The 24,931-nt window shown below is 43.6% G+C and overlaps 3 protein-coding genes across 4 annotated transcripts; 2 read left to right on the top strand and 1 right to left on the bottom strand.

Annotated features, from left to right (window-relative positions):
• Positions 1-2,793: 2,793 nt before the first annotated feature.
• On the bottom strand, positions 2,794-6,924 carry LOC124665599 (ATP-dependent Clp protease proteolytic subunit-related protein 4, chloroplastic-like). Its single transcript, XM_047202993.1, has 7 exons — positions 6,685-6,924; positions 6,382-6,585; positions 5,871-5,926; positions 4,663-4,789; positions 4,302-4,379; positions 3,040-3,153; positions 2,794-2,952 (listed from the first exon to the last, which is right to left on the bottom strand). Exons 1-7 carry the CDS (start codon positions 6,907-6,909, stop codon positions 2,884-2,886), a joined length of 873 nt encoding a protein of 290 aa, XP_047058949.1. The 5' UTR covers positions 6,910-6,924; the 3' UTR covers positions 2,794-2,883.
• Positions 6,925-11,252: 4,328 nt separating this feature from the next.
• LOC124666583 (NEDD8-activating enzyme E1 catalytic subunit-like) lies at positions 11,253-18,544 on the top strand. The gene is made up of 9 exons (XM_047203925.1): positions 11,253-11,425; positions 11,510-11,673; positions 12,167-12,369; positions 12,796-13,028; positions 13,101-13,163; positions 13,249-13,305; positions 16,237-16,358; positions 17,461-17,578; positions 18,030-18,544. Exons 1-9 carry the CDS (start codon positions 11,306-11,308, stop codon positions 18,315-18,317), a joined length of 1,368 nt encoding a protein of 455 aa, XP_047059881.1. The 5' UTR covers positions 11,253-11,305; the 3' UTR covers positions 18,318-18,544.
• Positions 18,545-21,003: 2,459 nt separating this feature from the next.
• Positions 21,004-24,236, top strand: LOC124665351. Of its 2 annotated transcripts, XM_047202764.1 has the most exons (4): positions 21,004-21,010; positions 21,864-21,974; positions 22,121-22,173; positions 23,786-24,176. In XM_047202764.1, the coding sequence occupies exons 2-4, from the start codon at positions 21,884-21,886 to the stop codon at positions 23,903-23,905; spliced, it is 264 nt and encodes an 87-aa protein (XP_047058720.1). In that variant the 5' UTR covers positions 21,004-21,010; positions 21,864-21,883; the 3' UTR covers positions 23,906-24,176. The 2 variants fall into 2 exon arrangements, with proteins under 2 accessions (XP_047058720.1, XP_047058719.1); XM_047202763.1 differs by lacking the exon at positions 21,004-21,010 and having other exon boundaries at positions 21,726-21,974; positions 23,786-24,236.
• The last annotated feature ends 695 nt before the right edge of the window (positions 24,237-24,931 follow it).

Here is a 24,931-nt window from a genome sequence, read left to right as displayed (position 1 = left end):
TGTATAACTAGCTTGTTGATTAATAGATGATCATAGTTTCATGATCATGAACATTGGATGTTACTAATAACAAGGTTATGTCATTATGTGAATGATGTAATGGACACACCCAAATAAGCGTAGCATAAGATCACGTCATTAAGCTATTTTCTATAAGCTTTCGATACATAGTTACCTAGTCCTTTCGACCATGAGATCATGTAAATCACTTATATCGGAAGGGTACTTTGATTACATCAAACGCCACTGCGTAAATGGGTGGTTATAAAGGTGGGATTAAGTATCCGGAAAGTATGAGTTGAGGCATATGGATCAACAGTGGGATTTGTCCATCCCGATGACGGATAGATATACTCTGGCCCTCTCGGTGGAATGTCGTCTAATTAGCTTGCAAGCATATGAATGGTTCATAAGAGACCACATACCACGGTACGAGTAAAGAGTACTTGTCGGGAGACGAGGTTGAACAAGGTATAGAGATACCGATGATCAAACCTCGGACAAGTAAAATATCGCGTGACAAAGGGAATCGGTATCGTATGTAAATGGTTCGATCGATCACTAAAGTCATCGTTGAATATGTGGGAGCCATTATGGATCTCCGGATCCCGCTATTGGTTATTGGTCGAGAGAGGTCTCAACCATGTCCGCATAGTTCGCGAGCCGTAGGGTGACACACTTAAGGTTTGATGTCGTTTAAGTAGATATGGAATATGGAATGGAGTTCGAAGTTTTGTTCGGAGTCTCGGATGGGATCCAGGACATCACGAGGAGGTCCGGAATGGTCCGGAGAATAAGATTCATATATAGGAAGTCATATTCCAAGTTTGGAAATGATCTGGTGCATTTATGGCAGGTTCTAGAAGGTTCTAGAAAAGTCCGGAAGAAACCACCTCCACCTTGCAATGGCCGGCCAAACCCTAAGGGGAGGAGTCCCAGGTGGGCTCCACCATAGGTGGCCGGCCAACCCCCCAAGGAAGGGGTGGGAGTCCCACCTTGAGTGGGATTCCCCCCTTGGGTAGGTTTTGTCCCTTTGGTAGGTTTTGGTTTCGGGTCTTATTCGAAGACTTGGATACCAACACTTGGGGCTTCCACCTATATAATTAGGGCCAAGGGGAGGGGGCCGGCCACCCTTAAGCCATGAGTTGGCCGCACCACCCCCCTCTCCCCAAACCCTAGCCTCTCCTCCTCCACTACCTCTCCCGCGTACGCTTAGGCGAAGCCCTGCCGGAGATCTCCACCACCACTGTCTCCACGCCGTCGTGCTGCCGGGATTCAAGGAGGATCTACTACTTCCGCTGCCCGTTGGAACGGGGAGAAGGACGTCGTCTTCATCAACACCGTACGTGTGACCGAGTATGGAGGTGTTGCCCGATTGTGGCACCGTCAAGATCTTCTACGTGCTTTTGAAAGCGGCAAGTGATCATCTTCTGCAACAATGAGATCTAATCTCGTAGGCTTTGGAAATCTTCAAGGGTTAGTCTCGTGATCTCCTCGTTGCTACCATCTTCTAGATTGCATCTTGGCTTGGTTTTCGTTCTTGCGGCAGGAAATTTTTTGTTTTCTATGCTACAAATCCCATCAGATATTTCTCCTGATTTTTGGTCGGAGGGTTGATATTTCGGTTGTTTTTCAATGAAATTTTAATAAAATTCAGTCTAGCGGTCGATATTTTCATCCTATAGTCTTGTAGAAATGTGCTATAGTCTTGTAGAACTGTGCATTAGCTCAAATTTTTCATTTTTATTGATTAAAATGTTGTTCAATGCTCCAATATTATTTTTGTGCAACATAATCTAGAAATTTAGTGCAAAAAATTAGGATTTATCAAAAAATAAGCCGATAAATGGCTGACCCATAAAATCGATTAATCAACTGATAAGCGACTAATCTCTATTTTGAGGTCAACCAAGATGTTAACGATTAAAGATTTTCTTGAGAAATGGGTAGTTTACACGTTTGTGGTATACTTTACTGGTACATCTTTTTTTTTTAGAATTTTTTACAAAAATATTTTTTTCTTCATTTTTTTATAAAAAGGGATTCCCGTGTGCACCAAATCTCCCTTGTAAGAATCTGTCAATTAGACTTTGCACCTAGTATAAATGAGGAAAAAATCCATTTGTATCTAAAGCACGATAATGTGCACCTGGTATACATGTGCAATGAATGATACTACCTTACCTTACCTCCGTTCCTAGATATAAGGTATATAGTTTTTTGAATAAATTCTTCAAAATATAAGGTATATTGCATTGGAAAACCCGTGTGAACATTTTTTTAGGGATTTGCATGTATTAGTTATCGTAGATTTCGTACAAAGTCGCTGATGGAACGGAGGGAGTATTCGTTTGTGGTAGAAAAGAAAATGTGTGCGATTTTTACTACTCCCTCCAACACAAAATAAGCGTCGTGGTTTTATTTCAAATTCGTAGACATAGAAGATCTTTAGAGCACTAGAAAAAATGTCATAAACAAAATCCTCACATGGCCAACAATATCCTTGAACAGTGGATGGATAGACTTCAATACTTATTTCACTTTAAAGGTATGTTTGAGTGCGTCTTAGAAGAGCTCACCGACTTATCTTTTCCATGTAGAATTTTCATTGGCATAGCATCCAAACCTAATTTCACATTTGCCCTTTGTTAAATTAAGATTCCGTGTGTGAATAAGTTTTAACCCTATCAAAAACACATGTCTACGACAGCTCAACGAACCAGATCGAACTACACTAACCCAGCCACAGAAACACGAGCATTATGAGCCACGAAATCAAACAACGCAATCCCGTACCAGAACACCTCAGCCTAACATCTTCTGCATTGCATTTGCCTATCCAAAATCTTACAAAAATATGCCTACTTGTACTGCACCCAAATGTCAAATTAATTCCTTTTTGACTTCCGACACAACACCGGCGTCTGTTTGGCTTTTCACGTTGTACAACACCTGTTGAATTACAATGGCGTTACCACGATGAGTTGATGTTCAAACAGGTTCATTTCTTCTCACAGTGGAATTCAGGAGAGCTCTTACCTTATCAATGATACCGTAATCCACTGCCTCACTAGGGCTGAAGTATTTAGGTCGCCTAATGTCCTGAGCGATCTCTTCCATTGGTTTACCAATATGTCTCGACAGCAGCTTAACCTGGATGGCACAAAGAAGAGTAAGACAATTCATTGTACCAATGACCTTGAAAAAATTATATTTCCCTTCAGCTTTTTCTCTTCCTGGACAATTAGTGTGATCTAGGTATTGTGGTTGAGAACAATGCAAACATACATCTAAAGTCACAAGGTTTGGCCGTCTTTTCAGTACAAGTAAGACCATATGAGGCGGAACCAAACTTGATTGAGAGCTAGTATATTTTCACCAACATCAGGTCCAAAAAAAATCCATTATCCATAGAAAATTTTGGTTTCTGGTAATTTGCACATAACCATGTTTTGGAACTGGATCATTTGTTGAATAACTAAAAATTAACATGTCATTATCATTTTCCTGGACTGAAAAAAAGCAGGAAAATATAACCATGAATTATGATACTTCTAAGCCCCTGTATGGAACCATGAATTATGATACTTCTAAGCCCCTGTATGGCAATGTGCTTAATTTTTCAGGATCCAGGGTCCTCGAGGTGAATAGTGATTCCCTATGGCAGCAACCGTCATATCTCCCCAAAGCCAGGAGCCAATATTTCCATAGAATATGACCACCATAGTTTTTTTTAATGCAGTAATGTTGCTAATGGAAGATTAACAATATTTATTTTGTTTCCTTGAGAACTCATTCAAGCCAGGAACTATGAACTAGATTGCTACAAGGAATACTACTGAAGGAGCTAGTGTATTCTTCAATGTGCAGTGACCATGTGGTAGAGCTAGAAAATTGAAGGAAGCAGCTTCAACCTTCCAGCCATGATTCCCATGAAGACTTATTGATAGTATTCCTCTGTCCATAAAAAGATGTCGCAAATTTCTCTACCTGACACATTTTAGTGATAGATACGGAGTACATCTGAATTTAGATAAATCTCAGACATCTTTTTATGGACGGAGGGAGTACTAGAAAATGTGTTGTAAATGTTTTTTTTTGTCCTGCCACGCTCTTGATTACCAAATACCAACGAAAGGAAGGAAATAGGAGTTGAGGATTGCACAAGTTGACATGAGCCCATAGTAACTAGAACAATACTATTGACCGCTAAAGATGAACATCTTAAATAATGCTGAATTAGTTTAAATTCAATCTGAGGTTATAAGATCTTTCTTCTTCCTGTAAGGAGCAGAAAGTACCATTTCTATCTTCACATTTCTTATTTCCTTTCTTGCTATGTCAACATCTGTCGCCTGACCTTGAAATCGACCAATTGGCTGCACATTGCAGGTCAGAAGAGTAAGACATCTAGCCTCATATATTTATAAACAAGAGTAAAGGATCTTGTACACAGCTAAGTGTGTGCACAAAAGAAGTATTGGTGTGTTTATTTGGTGCCGAAGTGATATCCATACCCTGTGTTCATGTATGCATATATATCATACAGGAAGAATATAATAAGCCAATTCTGCTATCATCATCTAAATACTGGTGCACAGTATGACCATGTAAGATAGAAATGAATATGTTATCTCAATCAACAAAAGGAAAGGAAATAACCTGCTTCATCATTATCGTCGATGATGGAAGTGCAGCACGGTTACCTTTAGCACCAGCAGCCAATAGTAAAGCAGCTTCTCCCCATGCATTGCCAATACAAAGTGTGAAAATTGGGACTTTGACATACCTGCATTTGGTAAAGATATAAGATAGCATTTCAGAAGTATTGCTGGAATTGCTAGGACACATGCATATCTTTAGACATGATTAAGAACTTTGAATGGACTTTTGGATGCGAAAGCAAGGCATTAATTTAACAATTGCCCCTAAAAAACCTTCTAAAAAAACAGCCTTTTAGAAACATTTCCCATATAAGATAGTGGTCAAAATGCGTATTGGAGGCTGTTGTGTACCCAAATAGTTATGTACTTGTGATGTAGAGGAGTGTTAGGATGGCTTCTGCATGCATAGATCATAACGATGGCTGACCATGTATGCACGGTCTGTCCGAATAATTACCCTGCACTCACAGAATCAGGCAGACTGGGAGAAGTGTGCCAGCAGAACATGGAAGTGACGAAGAGAAGGGTAACGCATGTGGGAAACAATTACAGCGGTCTCTAACACCATGTTTTAACACTCCAACAGAATTTTCATCATGAATAGTAAAGGACATAGGTGAGATCAGCCGACACAGACGCAGTTATGGCTCCTCCACTGGCTGAAGAAAAGGGCACAAGTTGAGGGAAATATGTTATTGTTGTTTGATGAAGGTTTGCGTGCGAAAAATCTGCATGTCTTCGCATCTTATATCATTCACCCATGATACATTATAGAAATAGTCCATCTGAGTAAAGGTTAGAAAGGCAAAAAAGCGAAGTGCTCTAGGCTTCTTATACAATAGCAGCAAACGGATAGTACACCAAACTTTTCGCCAGTAGACTCGTTGTCTTTGTGATTATCAATAATTCTTTTCTTTTGCGAAAAGATTATCAATAATTCTATGTAATATAAAGAGCGGTGATTTCAAATTTTACCTACCAAGATTCAATGAATGAGGTCTGTTAGTACTTAGGTCTTCAGCTTGTCAACAACAGCACATGCACATTTCATATGAAGAAAGGACTCGCTACTAGTATAGAAGTCACAATTGATTATTAGAAAAGCATAAAGCAACAACTAAAGGGAAGTAATCTAGAGGAAATAGGAACAGAGAACATATCATGCGGAAAAGAGGGGTGTGGGGAGGCACTTAGGCAGGAATTGACCTCATAGCATCATATACTGCAAAAGCTTCCGTCTCATAGCCCAATTTCTCGCCATTCTAAGCAAGGAGATAAATATATCAGGACAATCTATAGATCGAAAATAAAAGTAGAACAAAAAAATTCTGAAAGAACATTAGAGAATATAATTGATATAAACAAATGTGCTACAATAAAACAAAGAAAAACTTGACAAATGGTAGGTGAAAGGTACAAGAAAATTCTCATTTTCTAGCTCATTATAACTTCGAATTCTGGCCTCTATATCTGATAATTTTCAACAAAATATGCATAACAGCCTGGTATCTGAATCATCCAACGGCTAGTAAAAGAAGTTGAACAGAATGTACTATGCTAACTGGGTATCGAAGGCCTACATACTCCACAAGCTACCCTAAACTGAGCCTCATTTCAGAGCCAAGACTACAGTGAGGTTTTGTAGATACGCTCATGCATCCATACTGTTTATGCAGCAACAACCATACATGGCCACACGTGGAGCAGAAGCACCGACCTTGGTGGTGCCGGTGGAGTTTATATACATGTAGATTGGCTTCTCCGCGTCCTCGTACTGAAGGTAGAGGAACTCGGCGAGCATGAGCTCGGTGACGGACGGCACGAGGCACATCCCGAGGTAGACGATCCTGTTCTTGTAGAGGAAGGAGGCCAGGTCCGGCGGCGGCTGCTCAAATGCGGTTCCCCTGAGGAATGGGATAACCTGCCAAGAAAGACGACGATATTGAATTTACATGGCTGAACGAACGAACTATTCTGCGGACTAAGCCAGAGTGCATCGATCCAAGTGGAGGAACTGTACCATGGTGACGACGTCTCTTGCGCCGCGGCCGCCGGCGGGGTCCGGGTGGGGCGCCAGGAACCGCTGCTTAGGAGTGGCGACGACGGAGGGGGCGGAGGCGCGCGGGCGGGCGGCGAGGCGGAGGCGGGAGGCGGGCGAGGAGGGGATGGCGGTGGGAGGGGAGAAGAGGGCGCGGGCGTCGAGGGCGGCGACGCGGGGAGGGGACAGGGCGGCGGCCGCCTCCATGTTGGGGGGAGCGAGCTGAGCTGAGCTGAGCTGAGGAGGAGCGGAGTAGGCACGGTCCGAAGAGCGGATAAGCCCCGGCGGTCGGGGCTTTGCTTTGGCTCCGGTCGCGTCGGTCCACGGCTATGCACTATACTGGGTTTTCTGGCCGTCCGATGTCTCTCAACGTTTTTTTTTTCGAAACACATTACAATTACAATTAAGAGAGATTGTGTTGAAGATCTGATCTGGTTGATTTTGAGTTTGACGAAGTCACCACATGCGTCTCGCTGTTGACGAAAACGTCGCCTCCCACTAAAATATATTCCGTCTTTACGAGAAATCAATGTATCAAATCCGGAATTGTCTCTCAACGTTGTTCGTGAGTGATTGTGCATCTATGCTAATCAAAACAACACAGACGGCTGCTAACCAAAATCTAGTTCGTGGCCTGCTTCTCAAAGCTCATAGATTTACCGTGTCGTATGCATGTCAGTCCACATTCTTTGAAGCTTCCAAATTCTCAAAATGAAAATGAAAACATCAGTGACCCTATGTCTGGTGAAATGGCAATTGCATCCAATAGAGAATGTGTCACCGTCATTTTTCATGTTGGAAGATTTTGGTCACAAAGAAGAGAAAGGGATGAGATATCAGGATATCCATACTTTCAACATGGCCATGTTGTTGGAGATATGCCCAAGAGGCAATAATAAAATAGTTATTGTTATATCTTGGTGTTCATGATAAATGTTTGCATACCATGATATAATTGTATTAACCGGAACAATGAAACATGTGTGTTATGTAAATAACAAGGAGTCCCTAGTAAGCCTCTTGTATAACTAGCTTGTTGATTAATAGATGATCATAGTTTCGTGATCATGAACATTGGATGTTATTAATAACAAGGTTATGCCATTAGATGAATGATATAATAGACACACCCAAATAAGCGTAGCATAAGATCACGTCATTAAGTTCAATTTGCTATAAGCTTTCGATACATAGTTACATAGTCCTTCGACCATGAGATCATGTAAATCACTTATACCGGAAGGGTACTTTGATTACATCAAACGCCACTGCGTAAATGGGTGGTTATAAAGATGGGATTAAGTATTCGGAAAGTATGAGTTGAGGCATATGGATCAAGAGTGGGTTTTGTCCATCCCGATGACGGATAGATATACTCTGGACCCTCTCGGTGGAATGTCGTCTGATTAGCTTGCAAGCATGTGAATAGTTCATAAGAGATGATATACCACGGTATGAGTAAAGAGTACTTGTCGGTGACGAGGTTGAACAAGGTATGAAGATACCGATGATCAAACCTCGGACAAGTAAAATATCGCGTGACAAAGGGAATCGGTATCGTATGTAAATGGTTCAATCGATCACTAAGTTATCATTGAATATGTGGGAGTCATTATGGATCTCCAGATCCCGCTATTGGTTATTGGTCGGAAAGGAGTCTCGACCATGTCTACATAGTTCACGAACCGTAGGGTGACACACTTAAGGTTTGATGTCGTTTTAAGTAGATATGGAATATGGAATATGGAATGGAGTTCGAATTTGTTCGGAGTCTCGGATGGGATCCAGGACATCACGAGGAGGTCCGGAATGGTCCGCAGAATAAGATTCATATATAGGAAGTCACTTTCCAAGTTTGGAAATGATCCGGTGCATTTATGGAAGGTGCTAGAATGTTCTAGAACTTTTCGGAATAAATCATCATGGAAGGTGGATTTCCGGTTGGACTCCACCAACCCTAACCAGCCAACCAAGTGGGAGGGTGGAGTCCATGGTGGACTCCACCTCCTTGGCCGGCCAAGCAAGGGGGGAAAGGGAGAGTCCCTGTCCCTCTAGGTTTCGTCCATATGGAAGTTTTGAATTGGGGTCTTATTCGAACTTTTGGGCAAAACCTTAGGGATTCCACCTATATAATGAGGAGGAGAGGGAGGGGGCAGCCTAGACCTGGCCGCACCACCAAAGCCCCCCTGGCCGGCGCCCCTAGCCACCCCCTCTCTCCCAAACCCTAGCCTCTCTCCTCCTCCATCTTCTCCCACAGCGCTTAGGCTAAGCCCTGTCGGAGATCTCCACCACCACCGACACCACACCGTCGTGCTGTCGGGATTCCGAGGAGGATCTACTACATCCGCTGCCCGCTGGAACGGGGAGAAGGTCGTCATCATCAACACCGAACGTGTGACCGTGTACGAAGGTGCTGCCCGACTGTGGCACCGTCAAGATCTTCTATGCGCTTTTGAAAGCGGCAAGTGATCGACTACAGCAACAACGAGATCTAATCTCGTAGGCTTTGAAAATCTTCGAGGGTTAGTCTCATGATCTTCTCGTTGCTACCATCTTTTAGATTGGATCTTGGCTTGTTATTCGTTCTTGCGGTAGGATTTTTTTTGTTTTTTATGCTATGAATCCCATCACATGCTTGCCGAATATTGCCGGTGGTTGATCAACAGTTCAAAAGTTTCTATGTGAATGGGTATTGAGATCCAAATGTTTTCCAGATGGCAATCTCTTGATACCGAAGTTTAAGAAAAGCTTGTCCTTTAGTTGGCAAAACATAATATGGCAGGACGTCACACACTTCAATGAAGTTCGGTTTCACTCGCGAGTAACGTGGCAAAATACAAATCCCTGATCGGATAAATGAATCCTCAACAGATAGTCGTCACAGACACACAGTGCTTACCGAAAGAGATCATGTATACCATTGGTAAATGACTAATTTAATCCCTATATATATAAGCGTCTGGGATGAAGAATTAGTTAGATTAATGTTATGGTGTGTCAATGACCTTGCATAACTTCACCAAGTTTAGTACAATTTTAGTTAATTAAGCAACGTATTAACATGGTGTTGAGCAAGATTTAGGAGGTTGTTTAGATCGAAGTGAAAAAACTTTACAACATGCAAATGTGCATGCTCTCTCTAACGTGACATAGTTCTAGACTAGCAGATCTCCTATGCATGTATTTTCAATCAGTCTAGCTATCTTCTTTGTCTTCCCAGGCGATGACCGTCTCCACTTTATTAAACATATTGGTTTTGCAAGAAACTATTATCGTCAACGCGCCATATATTGGGTGGATAGAGCGGCAATGTGTAAACGATAAAAGACGGCGCAGACTACAACTAAAGAAGATGGTCATAGATGACCTAGCTAGTGGTGATTTATTCGAATGATTAGTTAATAACAAGGAAGAGATTAAATGATAACCATGGTATAAATCTAGTGCAGAGATAGTGATTGGATGTTGATGCTTGATTCCTTGAAGGATGATCGTCTAGCGAAGTTTTTCGGCGCAACAATAATAAAACAACTTACGGCGCTGCCCCAAGTGGCCTAATCCCCGGTGGCGGCGCGGGTGCCCGGAACTAGAGTTTCCTCATATCCGACGGAGAGGACCGAGTACCTGATCGCGTTTTCAGTTTTTCGTTTAGGGTCCTGCTTGTAAAAACTGAGGCCTTATCTCTATTTATCTGTTTAGCTAGGGGCCTCAATGCAACTTTGTACCTGCCGTTTGACTAATACAGCTTCCAGGCCCTTCGGGGCCTTACCCGTTCAAAAAAAAAGACGTATTTATGTACTCTCATTTATTCCTCACAAGTAGGCCTATAACTTTCTTCAAAAGTTAAACATGTTGTTGGGCAGTTAGGTGAAAGGATGATACATTGATCCTATTGTGAACCCTTAGGCCATGGGTCATGTCCCTCGTCAATAACCACAAGGGGTTACTTTTGGGCGGAGAATGTGCGAGGATGCTACGTGAAAGCCTCTCTAAAGATGGAAACACGTGCAATGTTGAAGACCGAAACATGTATTCCATCGTCGGTGAGATGTACCTGTTATGAGTTATTTGTAGTGTAGTGTTTTTTTTCAGCAAGGATGTTTAGATCTTGGTATTTCGAAAAGTTTGACAATAGTATTTCAAAGTTCCAAATAATTTTGGAAAAAAACCATGGATATAGTCAATGATATATGCTATAAACATGCAAAATATTAATGTGAAGTACTTTGTATTGTAGATTACACAAAAGTGTGAATCTAAGTTATCAAACTTGGTATTCTTTTTGCCCATAATATAAAGTATTTTACATTGAGATTTTACAAAATGTTAAAAACTTTGAAGTACAAGTTTTTGAAGAAAAAAATTAGCTCAATGTAGCCCGAGATAGCCTTTGGGTTTTTTTCTCAAAACCATGATGAGCAAACACCAAATCGGAGCTTTCCAGGCTTCGCCCGGTGCCGCCCGATCATGTACATATCACGAGTCCTGACCGTCCACTCCAAAGGTCCCTGGGTTCTTCCTCTCTCTCCTCTCTTCCCCTTTGTGTGCCGCACCCTCGACGCCTACAGATTCCTCCCCCGTCCACTCCAAAGGCAGGCGAGAGATGGCTTCCCCTGACCCGGAGGCGGCGCCGCCAACGGAGCCCGAACGGTGGAGGGACCTGGACATGCTCCTCTCCCGCCCCGGCAACCTCGTCCACTCCACCTTCGATCCCAGCCCCGGGGTAAGCCCGCCGCCGCCTCCAACTCCTGCTCCGAGTTTTCGCTTCTTCTTCTTCTCCTTGCGATCTGAATCCTCTCGCTCGCAGCTTCGGGACCTGATTGGGAGCTTCGTCGAGGTGCTCGTCGTGGGGGCGGGCGGCCTCGGCTGCGAGCTCCTCAAGGACCTCGCCCTCTCCGGCTTCAAGAACCTGCACGTCATCGACATGGACACCATCGACGTCTCCAACCTCAACCGACAGTTCCTCTTCAGGTTCTTTTCCACTTGCATTGCCGACTGACTATATGTATATATCCCCGCGTGGTTTTAGATCGTTACCTTCTTATAACGAGTTGCGACAGAAAAATAGGGTTTATGCAGTGTAGTGCTTTTATCATTTGCCAAGCGCTAGACTTAATGTTATCTGGTCGATGGGAAGATAGTTCGACCTTGATTTATGCATCGGAAATTGATGCTAAATAAAAGAAGGATGTTTGACTATTAGGCTCCGTAGAATGAAATTGGTTCGATTGTTTACAAGTTCCGAGTGACCTTAAGCGAGGAAAAGTGGAGAGGATTTGGGGTTTAACATATAGTACCATCTTGTGTGGTTGAATCCCTTTCAGATACTGGGTGTTTTGCTAGCTGTTGCCAAAGCCTCATTTTATTGCGGCACCGACTGTATATCTGTTTAGAGTTTGCATGTTTGATTTATGTTTTCTGTAACTTATCATCTTAATGAACATTCCATATAATCTTTTTACAGGATTCATGATGTTGGGAAGCCCAAGGCTGAAGTAGCTGCAAAGAGGGTTATGGAGCGTGTTAGTGGAGTGAACATTGTGCCCCATTTTTGTAGGATTGAAGATAAAGAGCTAGATTTCTATAAGCAGTTCCAAATAATTGTCCTTGGTCTTGATTCAATTGAAGCTCGAAGTTATATCAATTCCGTGGCTTGTGGATTCTTAGGTATATACTTCCGTACCGTTTTTTATGTAGCCCTAGTCCACGACTTGAATACAAGGGTTAGACTAGCAGACATCTTGGGACTACAACATGTTGCTCTGTTATTTTCTTGTACAAATTCAACTTGAAGTTTGGAAGTGAACTGTTAGACTACACTTTCATGTCAACCATGGATTCAGCATCAAGAAAGTTTGACCCAAACAAATTGCTAGAGATGAATGGAAGTCATTACTGTTCGATATGAATTTGCACGTAAAATCAAGTTTCTCTTCAATTTGCTGCAGATAGTATTTTCCCACTTATTGACCTTTGTAGTGCAATTTGATTATGTTTTCACTTCCAAAATGACCAGAGATTAGTACGATTACACAATCAAACTCAAAATATCTTCACTGGTCTACTGATGACAGTATATAATTGGAATTGCAGAGTATGACTCAGACGAGAAACCAGTCCAGGAGACAGTTAAGCCTATGGTAGATGGTGGAACAGAAGGTTTCAAAGGTCACGCTAGAGTCATTATGCCAGGGACAACACCTTGTTTTGAGTGCAACATATGGCTTTTCCCTCCCCAGGTCAAGTTTCCCTTGTGTACCCTTGCTGAGACTCCGAGAACTGCAGCTCATTGCATTGAGTATGCTCATTTGATCAAATGGGATGAGGTATAGTTCCTATCTCTGTAGTTTCCTCTTTAATCAATATATATTTTGTAACCATTAAGTTCACTCTTGCAGGTTCACAGTGGAAAACCTTTCGATGCTGATGATGCAGAACATATGCAGTGGATTTATTCAGAGGTCTGATCTACTGTGATTACATGTAATTTAGATAGTACTATCCTTTTTTTTCTGTCTAATTTCCCATTTATACCTAATAATACAGGCTTTAAAGAGAGCAGAACTTTTTGGTATTTCTGGAGTTACATATTCTTTGACTCAGGTCTGATCTCTTCTCTGTTTATTCTCCAGTTCTAAGATGTAACTTTATTTTTTCCTTGTCTACCCCAGAGTTTAATACTTCTCCTCTGTTGTGATCTGCGCTTGTTAGGCCCTCATTAATAATGTATTCTATCATTAAAAATTAACATTCTTGCCAGAATCATAGTATTTAGTATTTTATTTCCTTTATTATTCATGAAACCAATCCAACCTTATTATGTTAACTTCATATAAGGGGCCCTTCTGGGCAGGTGAAAATTTCACTGCCGGATTGGCGGAAATTCCGTGAGTGAGATTGCATGGCATTGCAGCTCAAATTAAAACCTGCCATATAGAATTCTGGCCCTGTCAAGATTATCTCGTTTCTCTAGCAGTCTGCTGTAACCCAATATTAGGATTTTATTTTGCTACTAGATTTGCTAGTATAACCGTTTCTATAGCTGGATTATGATGTGTACAGCTTTGCACTATGGGTAAACTGGCAGTAGGTAGGAGTAAGAGCATCCCCACTCGTTGGCGCTCCCCACGCCCAAATCCGGACGAAACTAACGCCGGATTGGACGAAATTAAGTCGTGGGGAGTACCATATTTCCAGTCGTCCACCCGGAGTTCGGCGGATAGAGTTTAAATTCAAACAAATCGCCGTCCCGCGCTACAAGTACGGGCAGTTGATCGGCAAAAGGAGCAAAAGGATCAGCCACAGATCGGCGATCGGAGGGAAATTACACGGAGACAGGCTCGTCGGCAGTCCCGGCCGGCACGGCGGTGTCCGACGGACCAGTTTCCTCACACGCCGTGTCCGACGGACCAGTTTCCTCGCACGCCGTCTGCATGATCCCCCAATGGGTGGCCATTGCCTTGTCTCCCCGGTACACGTTCATGTTCGTCTTGTTGAAGTAGGGATCGACGAGCTTGCGTTCCTCGTACGCCTGCCTCACTCGAAACCAGTATGTGTCGAACGACCGATTGGCCCCGATTATGCCGTTCGTGGACACGGTCATCCAAGCTTCGGCGAGGCACTCCTCTTCCTTCGGCGTCCATTTGATACGCGGTTCGGCAGGTGGCGAGTCCTTCTTCCTCTTCTTCTTCCCCTTCGACGAGGTTGGCGGCGGCTTCGATTGGCTCTTCTTCTTCCTCGCCTTCTTCTTCGACGGCTTGGCTTCCGTCGGCAACATCCTCCCGATGCTCGTTGCGCGCCGCCACGGCTGCCGTCGCCCTCGTCTCCTCTTGCGTGAAGAACCCCGGGCACGCGGCGGCGGCGGTCATGAAGAACCCCGGGCTCGCGGCGGCGGCGGCGGAGCCGGAGGTGATCATCTCGTGGATCTCCTCTTCGTTCGGCGCCTCCATCGCACCGAACGCGGCGGCCCTCGTCGCAGGGCCGGCGAGGTGCCCTCGAACGAGCCGCCGCCGCCGCCGACGTCAAGCTCGGGCGGCGACGGTGTGGGCTTGGACGGTTGGACGTAGGCGCCCTCTTGGAACACGGCGGTCGGCGACGGCGAGTACGGCGAAGGCGAGAAGGAAGACGGGGAACTTGTTGTACCTTGCGTCGGCCATTGGCCGGGAACACGCCGCCGCTATAGGCCATGCCGATTAACCTCAAGTGTTCGTCTTGGGCCGCCTCCGCCGACCTCTTGGCGGCGGCTCTTTTCACCCTCCCGCCCGGCGCTTGTTTCGACGTCGCGCCGTTTCTCGTCCGCCGCCCACTCGGCGTTCGACATGCCCGGCGGCTTCGTCTTCTTCTTCCGCATCTTCCTCGCCGGCGCCTTCGGCGGCATTGTGGTGGACGAGAAGACGCCGCCAGGAACTGGAGCTGGAAGACGAGGAGATTGGGGGATTTCGGCGGGAGAGAATGGGGATATGCAAGCAAATTGGAGGGAATGGGGGAAATGCAAGCAAATTGGAGGGAAAATCACAGGATTTGGTTTTCCGATCACCGACTACGCGGGTCCACACGCCGTTTCGCGCGCTTTCGTTTCGTCCGGAGTCCCCGAGCGCGCCCGGGGGCCGGGGTGGCGTGGGCTCGCCGGATGGATTAAGGGCCAAATCCGGACGAAAACGAGGAACCGGGGGCGCGACTGGGCCGAATTTCGCCGTCCGGATGGAAAAAACGTCGGTCGGGGGCCTCGTCGGGGGGACGAGTGGAGATGCTCTAACTCATTATCCCCTTCAGTTGTGGACCATGTTAAGAGTTCCATATAAGAATGGTCTTAATTTGTATATGTAGTTTATAGCTTGTTTAAGTTTTGTTTAATCATGAAGATGTTTAAATTCAGTAGCCCTACAATGTGTAGCAGACCACCTCCATATGATTTTCTTGATGAATATGTATTCACATAATAAGCTCTGGCTCTCTTATTACGTGTGTACACATATGCTGCTCTTTCGCTTTGTGCTAAAAAAAACTCAGATTGCATGATTTAGCTGTTACCTGTGCAGCGTCAGCATGCTGTCAATGTTATCAATAACTCATTATTGGTACTTGATGTTTTTATTTGCACAGTTGTGTTATGTTCGATTTTTCTGTGACATAGATCGTTTTGTCATTTGGTTGGTGTATCAGTACCTACTTGTCTGTGTATGCCATTGATGGTGCTTTGGTCTTATTATATCCACCTGCAAAATAGTAATTATAAAAAAAAACCACGCTCTATACTTTAATGGGAATAACGAAAGTATCTCGATGTGATATTAGGCATTTCAGAACAAACCTTTTCATATGGAGTCATCCTACTATTTGTTGCGCCAGTGATCTAATCTGCCAGTGTTCGTAGCACACTGTATTGCTTTAGGCTAACTAATTTAGGATCTCAGTTATCATGATCACTAAGTATGATTTTATTATTTGTTCAGCTGTATAAATCTTGGAATCAAGAAGCATAGTGTTGTAATTTAAGAGGCCATGAGTGCATGACATGTGTATTCCTGATTACAGGGTGTTGTAAAGAATATCATCCCAGCCATTGCTTCCACAAATGCAATTATTTCTGCTGCTTGTGCATTGGAAGCTTTGAAGCTCGTATCTGGCTGCAGCAGAAGTGTGTCAAATTATCTCACGTGAGTTTCATTGCATCATGCCCCATTCTTAGTCTGTTACTCAAATAGTTGGTGTCACCAAAGAGTAAGAACGAAGGTGATATTCAATGATGTATTTGTAAATATCTCTATTATTATTTATTAGCCAAATTTATACCATATGAACGCATAATATATGTATGCCAAAACTCCTGCAGTTGGAAAGTGGGCAATGCATGAATGCATTGATTTAGTCAGAAATGCATAGCACAATGGTTTCAGAAAATGCCACACGATTAGCATTTCTTTGAATTGCTCCTAGAGATTTGGTTGGGTTAGTTCTCTAATCTTGTGGCAGACAATTCTTATTTTTCTTTCCAAAATATTAGTGGACAATCAGTGGATAACATGATTTATTTAAATCAAATCTGATTTGCCAAACAGGATAGACTTTTCACAACTTCTTCTCAGAACAAGTTAAATTAGCACAGCAGAACACATCAACTCCAAACTGTGACAGTCTCCACCTAAATCTATGTTCCAACCTGTAACGGGAAGTATTGAGAATGTAGGCAAAAAGGGCACAAATGGACAATTCCTCCAGCACAAAAATTCACTAGGGTTCTTGATAATCTATGCATCTGATGCTCATATGCGATATCCGAACTCATCAGAACTGGTAATCAGCAAGTACAGTTCAAAACTTAGAACTGGATCAGTGTCCTGCTGTCCACTGCTGGTTGCTCTCAACTATCCATATTGCTGTCAATTGTCACAGCCCTTCTCCGGCCAGACTTGTAAAGTTTGACTGCTGGAGTTGATATCCCGATGCATATCATACTCAGGTCACATGTAAAAATTGTTTGCTTGGTGTAAGTTGCTTTTTTTTTTTGTCTTGTGAAGGCATTCTATTCTATCTTCTAATGATTGAAATTATTTGGTCAAAATTGGTTGTTGTCATCATGTTTCCATTATCCCCTCCAAATATTTTTGTTACTTACATACGCCCAAAGAGTGCTGCTGCTGCTGTTATTTTGACAACCATATCTGAACTTCTGAAACAGATGCATTTCCTGATTTGTTACAAAAGTACACCACAGTGGCAATTTGAAGAGTCTAACAATTATATTATGTTATCATGCAGGTATAATGGCCTTGAAGGAACTCATATTAAAGTAACAGAGTTTGTTAGAGACACAGATTGCCTTGTATGCGGACCTGGTACCCTCATTGAGCTGGACACAACATCAACGCTTTCAGAGGTTAGTAACATAGTCAAACTGAAAGGCATTGCATGCCTTGTGCACATTCCTTCATATAATGAAGTTACATTGGCTTGTGAAGGGCTAAGATGTTAACTTTCAAATACGTAAAATGAGAAATTCTATCTGGCTCACATGTACACAGATGAATTCAATCATCATATTAAAATCACAGAATTGGGTCTTGAAATCATTAGCTGCATTATTTGCCAAGTTCAAAACATGTACCACATTTTTCAGCAAAATGGCACTTATAAACAGTGAGTTATTATCTTTCTGAAGGAAGAGGAAGCTGAAAAATGAACACTTCCTTACCGACACAAAGACTAAAGGCAGTTTAATAATTATGTTCCTAGTTCTAATTTTAAAATCTTACTCAATAGAAGATGTACTGTTCTGCGCACATAACTTATGTGCCTGTTGATTCTGAATCTTTTCCGCTCATGGACAGTTCATCAAGATGCTTGAGGAGCACCCGAAATTGCTGATGTCAAAAGCTAGCGTGACACACGAAGGCAACAATCTGTACATGCAGGCACCAGAAGTGCTTGAGCAGATGACACGGCAAAACCTGTGCATTCCCATGTTTGAGCTCCTTAAAGGAGCCTCATTTGCGACTGTGCATGTTTCTGGTATGGCGGAGAGCAACGGGAAGAAAGTGTCATCGCTGAGGAAGCTGCGCGTCGCCTTCAAGGGCTTGGAGGAAGCTTCGAAAATGGATACAACTGAGAGCTCGTGATACCAGTGTTGCTGCTGCCAATGCCTTCTGAGAAAGATAATATTAACCTCCCTTTTTCTATTGAGTAGTGTATTTCGAAACAGATGAAACCGGAGCTGAAATTACTTGGCACGATCTCTTTGGGATCAACTTGAATATGTTAGGCAAAACTGAGTCATCTGTGTAGCTTAATGGCTTATATCTTGTGTCCGACTGGTCATCCTATTTCACCGGCTTTGGTTCCTGTACGATGCAACAGTTTCACCCCAAATATAGTTTTGTTTCTGCCGTGATCTTATAAGATACTACCTCCGTTTAAAAAAATAAGAGCATCTCCACCGGGCAGCCCCAAATAGGCGCCGGCACCTCCGTTTAGGGACACCAGCACGGGAGCTGTTCCCATACCGGCGCCCCCAAAATGGCGGCTCAGATAGATGTTTTAAATTTAAATTATAAATAAATGCATAGAAAATTGAATAAGAAACATTTTATTCCATAAACTTATACATAATTGGGAATGTGGTTTAGATGAAGATATAGTTTGGAACACGATTTTCCACAACTAATACATAGTTTGAACCATGGTTGACACAAATATAAAATATTGCAAAAAAAACTAAACCTAACTAGGCCGATCAACGCAGGTTTTGTGTGTTCGCTGCTAAGAAAGAACACTCGAGGGCACACCCAGTCACGCAAACTGGAAAATCCAGCTGGTGAGGGTGCCTCTGTTGGTTCTTTCGAGGAAGAACATCCAAAAACATGCGTGCTGATATTCGCTGCGAAGAAACAACACTCAGTAGTCGTCGTCCTCCTTGGCGTTGTCGTCGTGGTAGTGGCGGCGGCTACGCGTGTCGTCGAACATCTTGACGCTCATGTCCCTGTCGCCAAATTAGGAGAACACGAGCACGAAGCCGGCTTGGAGGCGGTGGTGGCGCGCGAACTTCTCCCAGCCGATGTGGAGGTACATCTTGCCGCACGCGTCGTAGATCACGTCCACGATCCACCGGTTGTTGCCGCACGCATCCTCCCGCAGATGCATCTTGACCGGGCACTCGTAGCCGGCGACGAAGTCGGCGAAGGAGTCCGACAGCCTCTGGATGCCGCGTGGGTCACCCTTGAGGACGAGGACGAACTCAAACAGCACGGGCCCCTCCATGTCCATGTCCTACGATGAAGACGACGACGTTGCAGACGACGGCGTGCGTGCACATCTGCCGCGGCCACGGCCATGACCACGGCCGCGACCTCGGCCTCGACCAGACATGGTGTCGTCTTTTCAGATGGTGGCGGCTAGGGTTGGGGAGAGAGGCGCTAGGGTTTGTGTGTGAGAGGAACGATGAGAGGCAACCCTTTTTATAGGACGGAGGGAGGCGGGGGAACGGTGGCGCTCATTAACGGCGACACGAAGAGCAAGGCGCGCGCGATGGGACGGTTCGCTGCGCGTCTGCGGAAACTGCACCGCCGCTGCGCCCCAATAACTCCCGCCGCAAGGTAGGCGACGGTTAGGTTAAAATTGAATGAGCTGTTGACGCGTCGGCCCCGTCACTCCCCGCTGGCGTTGACTTTTGGGATGTGTGGCTGACAGGTGGCTCCCACACCCAATTTTTTTAGCCTCGCGAGACGCCGGTGCACCCGATTCGCGCCCTTGGCGAAGGGGCCGGCACGGGGTTGCCGACGATTCTATTGGGCTCGAAAATTGGCCGACGCCATTTGGGGCGTGTCGGTGCGAGCCCATTTTCGCTCCCGACGCTCAAAAAGTTGTCGGAGCCGCTATCGGGGGCGTCGGTGGAGATGCTCTAAGGCCCTCCGTTTCAAGGAATAAGACGTACACGTATTTTAAGACGAACTTTGACCATAAAAATTCAGCAATAAAATCTTGATTATATTATACGTTGGATTCGTATTGAAAAGAACTTTGTAATGATACCAATTTCATACTTATCTATTTGAAGTAATTCTTGATCAAACAAAAAACACGTAAAACGATGACGCTTTATTCCTTAAAACGGACGTAGTAGTTCAGAGAAAAAAAAATACTCCGGGACTGCAGCATGCTTCATAAGATAGTTCCCACTTCCCCAGAACCTAGAGAAATCCTGCATTTGAACAGGCCCTTCCCTCAGCGTGTAATCGTTTCATATTTATTTGGCATAGAGTTGTGTCAACAAGCATAATCTAGTACGCACTATTTCCGTCCCTTACACTAATAAGATGTTTTCAAATTAATTGAGGCAGATTTATATAGATACACGTTTTAGTTTGTAGATGCATACGAATCCACTGATAATTAATTTGGAATGGAGGGCGTACCTCTGTATGTGTGTTCCTAAATATAAGTAGAGTTTAAATTGAACTCCCACGACTTCTTATAGTGAGTATAAGATGTAGAGATTAAATTGAACTCCTGCAACTTCTTTTGTGAGTAGAACGACGGGAGTAACTTCTTTGGTTTTTGAAGTGTTAAATCACAGTAAAAAAATTCTGACATCAAATGGTAGTAAAATAGTATTAAATAGTATATATGTTGGACGGAAATCGACCTGTGATGAAGAGCTTGAGCAGTCGCGCAGAGCGCTTCCCAAAAAACCTAATTCGCCCTCTCCCGTACAGGATCGCAAGGACGAGTGATTCTGAGACCTGCTCTCCCGTTCACCGATGCACGTCGGCGCGCGGGATGGAGTAGTCTACGATGGCGGTGCAAGCAGAGAGAGGTGGAAACCCTAACTCGCGTATTAGATGTGTTTCTGCGTTTGCCGGGCAGGAGATTATATAGGCTCGGGAAACCCTAGGCAACATGGACACGAACGTTTCGAGTCGGTTACAGATAGCCCACGATCCGGGAGCGACCCGAACCGACTAACTGGAACGCGTCCGTCTAAGACTCTGTTCGTTTTCCTGAGCTGCAAAAAGTAAGGAAAGTCTCGGCTCGAGGCTCAATCCACTCACCACGAGCGCGGCGCGCGCGTCGTGACGAGCGAGGAGGAGGAGCGCGCGTGTAGCACTCTTTTTCTCACTCACTTACTAGTGGTGGAACAACCCACCTTATAAGGTGGTCTAACTTCCTCTCAACTTTCCATGTGGGACTAAACTTCCTACCTCTTGCCACTCCCTAGTGAGCTGCCACCAATTTGGACTCAAACTCACAAGGCTTCCACTATATCGGCTTTGAGATTTATAGGAAAATCTGAAATCTAGTATGGGCCACTAAGTGTAGGCCCAATATTTCAACAGTATTTCTCAACATTAAAAGTGTTTTTTTATCTGGACTGTGTAAGGTTTTAAATTTTTTAAAAATATAAAAGTGAAGGGAGCAGTGATGCCCATGTGCACCAAATCCCTTCTACAGAAAAAGGCCAACAAAACTGTACGGAAAACAGAAACAACGGGCCGTCCAACTGGGCTTCTTCCCCAACCATACCTCCCCCAAAACCCTAGCCCCTGACGCAGCCAGCCGCCGCGTATCCCCGACCGCCGTAGCATCAGAAGCAGCTCGACGTTTCAATCCGAAATCAGGAAATCCCCTGTCGTAGAACACCACAACCCGCGTCGACTGCTCGATCCAAGAGAGAGAGAGAGAGGAGAAGATGACGCAGAAGCAGACCATGTTCAAGGGGCAGACCAAGAAGAAGTCCGCCCCTCCCAGCCGCCACGGCAAGGCGCCTCACATCCGCAAAGGTTCGTGCCCCGGCCACGCATCCTACCCTGTTTTTGGTCTCCTACATCGTTGATGGTGTATGATTGCTTCCGATTTCCTTCTTGCTGGTGGCGTCGTATGGTTGCTTGTTTGTTTGATTGGCTGGCTGGCTGGTTGATTCTTGCAGGGAAGAGGGTCGTGAAGCCGACCAAGTTCACCAAGGACATGGACGCCGACAAGGTATGGTGTAGCTAGTTAGCTTATTGCCCTATCAATCAGGATTCAGGCCGCGTAAACAGTATTGGTAGTATTCCGGCCTAGTTTTGAAGTGCAATTCAGTGTTGAGCAGCAATATTAATCTGTTGCTGGGGTTAGCGGTACTAATTCATACCCTGGATTCCGGAGGCGATTGTGTGGAGAGGCTTCCATGTTTGCCTACCTGGACTGACTGTTTCTGAATTTGTTTGCCAACACCTTTAATATACCCTACATCTTACTTGCAGTTTCCTGTCTTGTCTATCTCATGTAGCACCTAATGTGAACGTCAGAACTGGGTCATTATCCATAGTTCTACAGATCTGCCTAATTCTTGTTTGATTCATAATTACTCTGCAACTTGTGATAGCTTCATTGAGTATTATAGTATCCTGGCTTGGCGACAATGTTCAGTAAAATGGCATGTTTGTAGCTCAAATGATATGGCCATTTGTAAATTAATGATTGGGAACTACTGTAGATTCAGCTACCCTGTATTGACAACATCACAACAGTAAAATGCATCATGGTTATAATGTAGTACTCCCTCTGTCCCATGATACATGTCGAAAGTTTGTCAAAATTTAGATTTATCAAGATACTATTTAGTGTCTAGATACATCTAAATTTAGATAAATCTTAGACAAGTTTCATGGGATGGAGGGAGTATTATAGGTTGATGGTCTATTATTGTCTGATATATTTTGCTATCTTCTAAATTGTGACGAACAACACTGTATTTATCAATTTCCTTTCTATTATAACAAGATTGGTATCTCGTTTGCCATGCACATCAATGTGGAGTCTTTGTAGCGTCATACACTACTGTCTAGTGTGCAATTGCATAGTATTGTTTTCACCTGCTCATGTAATGATTTATATGTTTTTGTCTTGTATTTAGTAACGTTAGTTAACCGTGTACAAGCATGAAAACTGGGTGGTAATTGGTTTCTGACAAGACAATATTGTCGAACTACTGATAGTTAAGGTTGAAAATTATTTAGCATGATCATGTGTTCATTGTTTTGTATTCTGAGCTCTAGTAAATTAATGTAGTAGTAGTAACCCATTCCATTTTGCCAAATTAGATGTATATAAAGTTTCGCATTCTACAGTGCTTATCATTGTTGTACTTCATCTATTACCGAAGATACCCATATATGCACTCGTGAATCGTAGAGGATGCTGTTCGTTCTGTTTATAGGTTTCTCCATTGTTGTTCTGTAGCATTTTTCAATATAGTCATAATTCAAGGTAGTTTATCTCTACTGTCTATATGTGTTCTTTATCACCGAGTGTCCACGTCATGGTTACACAAATCCTTTCCATCTTTGTAAGCCACACTATTGATAATTCCCATCCAATAAGATCAATTAGCGCGACCCTTTTACATTGGAGCTTAACAGTATGATGTGAACCAACTAGTTGGCAATAGCACAATGTGAACCAACTAGTTTGCAATGATGGAAAACAGAACAGGCCTTTGAGCTTAGCTTAACTTGTAGATTAAAACATTAGATTTGGCCAATAATTTCGTGTTGTCATTCGTCCCTGTTTTGTTTGTACTAACAATCAACCCGGTTTATGTATTTTTCAGGACCTCACAAAGTTCATAAACCACGCCAATGAAATAAAAGCTGCAAATAAGGCTAGCAAAGATGGCGGCGACCTCAGCATAGTGAAGGGTGATGCGGATACTTCCAATTCAAAGCAGTAGGCTGGACGCTAATGATGCTTGCTGCGGTGCACAATACAAGATGAGTGTGTGAAATGATCCGTACAAGATGTTCTCCTGAAGAAATCAAACTGCGTTGAAGTGATGGGTAGGAGAGTATGCTTAGTTAGTCTCAAATCATATTGTAATCTGTAACCAGTTTTCTGCAAATCCTCTATATATCCGTTTTTTATGCTGAAGTTATCTATGGTTAATGAATGACCTGGTTGTAATATATTGTTATCAGAATAAAGTTCGTTCGTTTTCTGGACTAGTAAGGTCGCTGTGGCAGTAAAAACCTGTGGAAAGGTTGGTTTCTTCACATGCTCTCTCACCTGCTCATCCGTTTGTTGAACCTGCACTTCGTGCCCAGCAAATGAGCAGTGTTTTTTGCCTAAAGACAAAGGGTGTGAGTGGCTTAAGACTTTTATTTGAATCATGCAGGGGGATCTTCAGACTTGTTGTGCTACTCTTGAAACATGCCTTGTCATAATGAATACCATGCTGGATCTCTCAAGATGAAACTTCAGAGGGACTTCTGCAAGAAGTTGGATAGCATTAACCTAAATCAAGAAACAAAAAGTTAAGCCATACTTCTTCCATCTGTATGAAAGTGTAGTATAACAGTACTACTCCGTACCATTCCCCTTTCAAAATACAAAGTGTATGTTTAGTTAGAAGTCAAAGAATCCTAAGTTTGACTAAAGATTTACTATGCCCTCCGTTCTAGTTCATAGAGCTTGCACGTATTTCTAGGTTATCAACTTGGCCAACATAATATCAAGGGAAAATTTGCTACGGGACAACGTTATTTTCTGGCGTTTGCCAAAACACACTGCTCGATTGTGTCTTTGCCAGGTACCATTAAAATTTCGTGGTACATTTACCAGAACACACCACCTAGCTGAAAACGGAAAGTTTTGCACTTTTACCTGGGATGACTGGTTTTGAAGACAAAATGCAAAACTTTCCGTTTTCGGCCAGGTGGTGTGTTCTGGCAAATGTGCCACAGAATTGTAATGGTACCTG

This window comes from Lolium rigidum, chromosome 6 (assembly GCF_022539505.1).
Source record: "Lolium rigidum isolate FL_2022 chromosome 6, APGP_CSIRO_Lrig_0.1, whole genome shotgun sequence".
Taxonomy (NCBI): Eukaryota; Viridiplantae; Streptophyta; class Magnoliopsida; order Poales; family Poaceae; genus Lolium; species Lolium rigidum.
The sequence above is the reverse complement of the archived record's forward strand: the minus strand, read 5'-3'. Positions and strand labels throughout refer to the sequence as shown.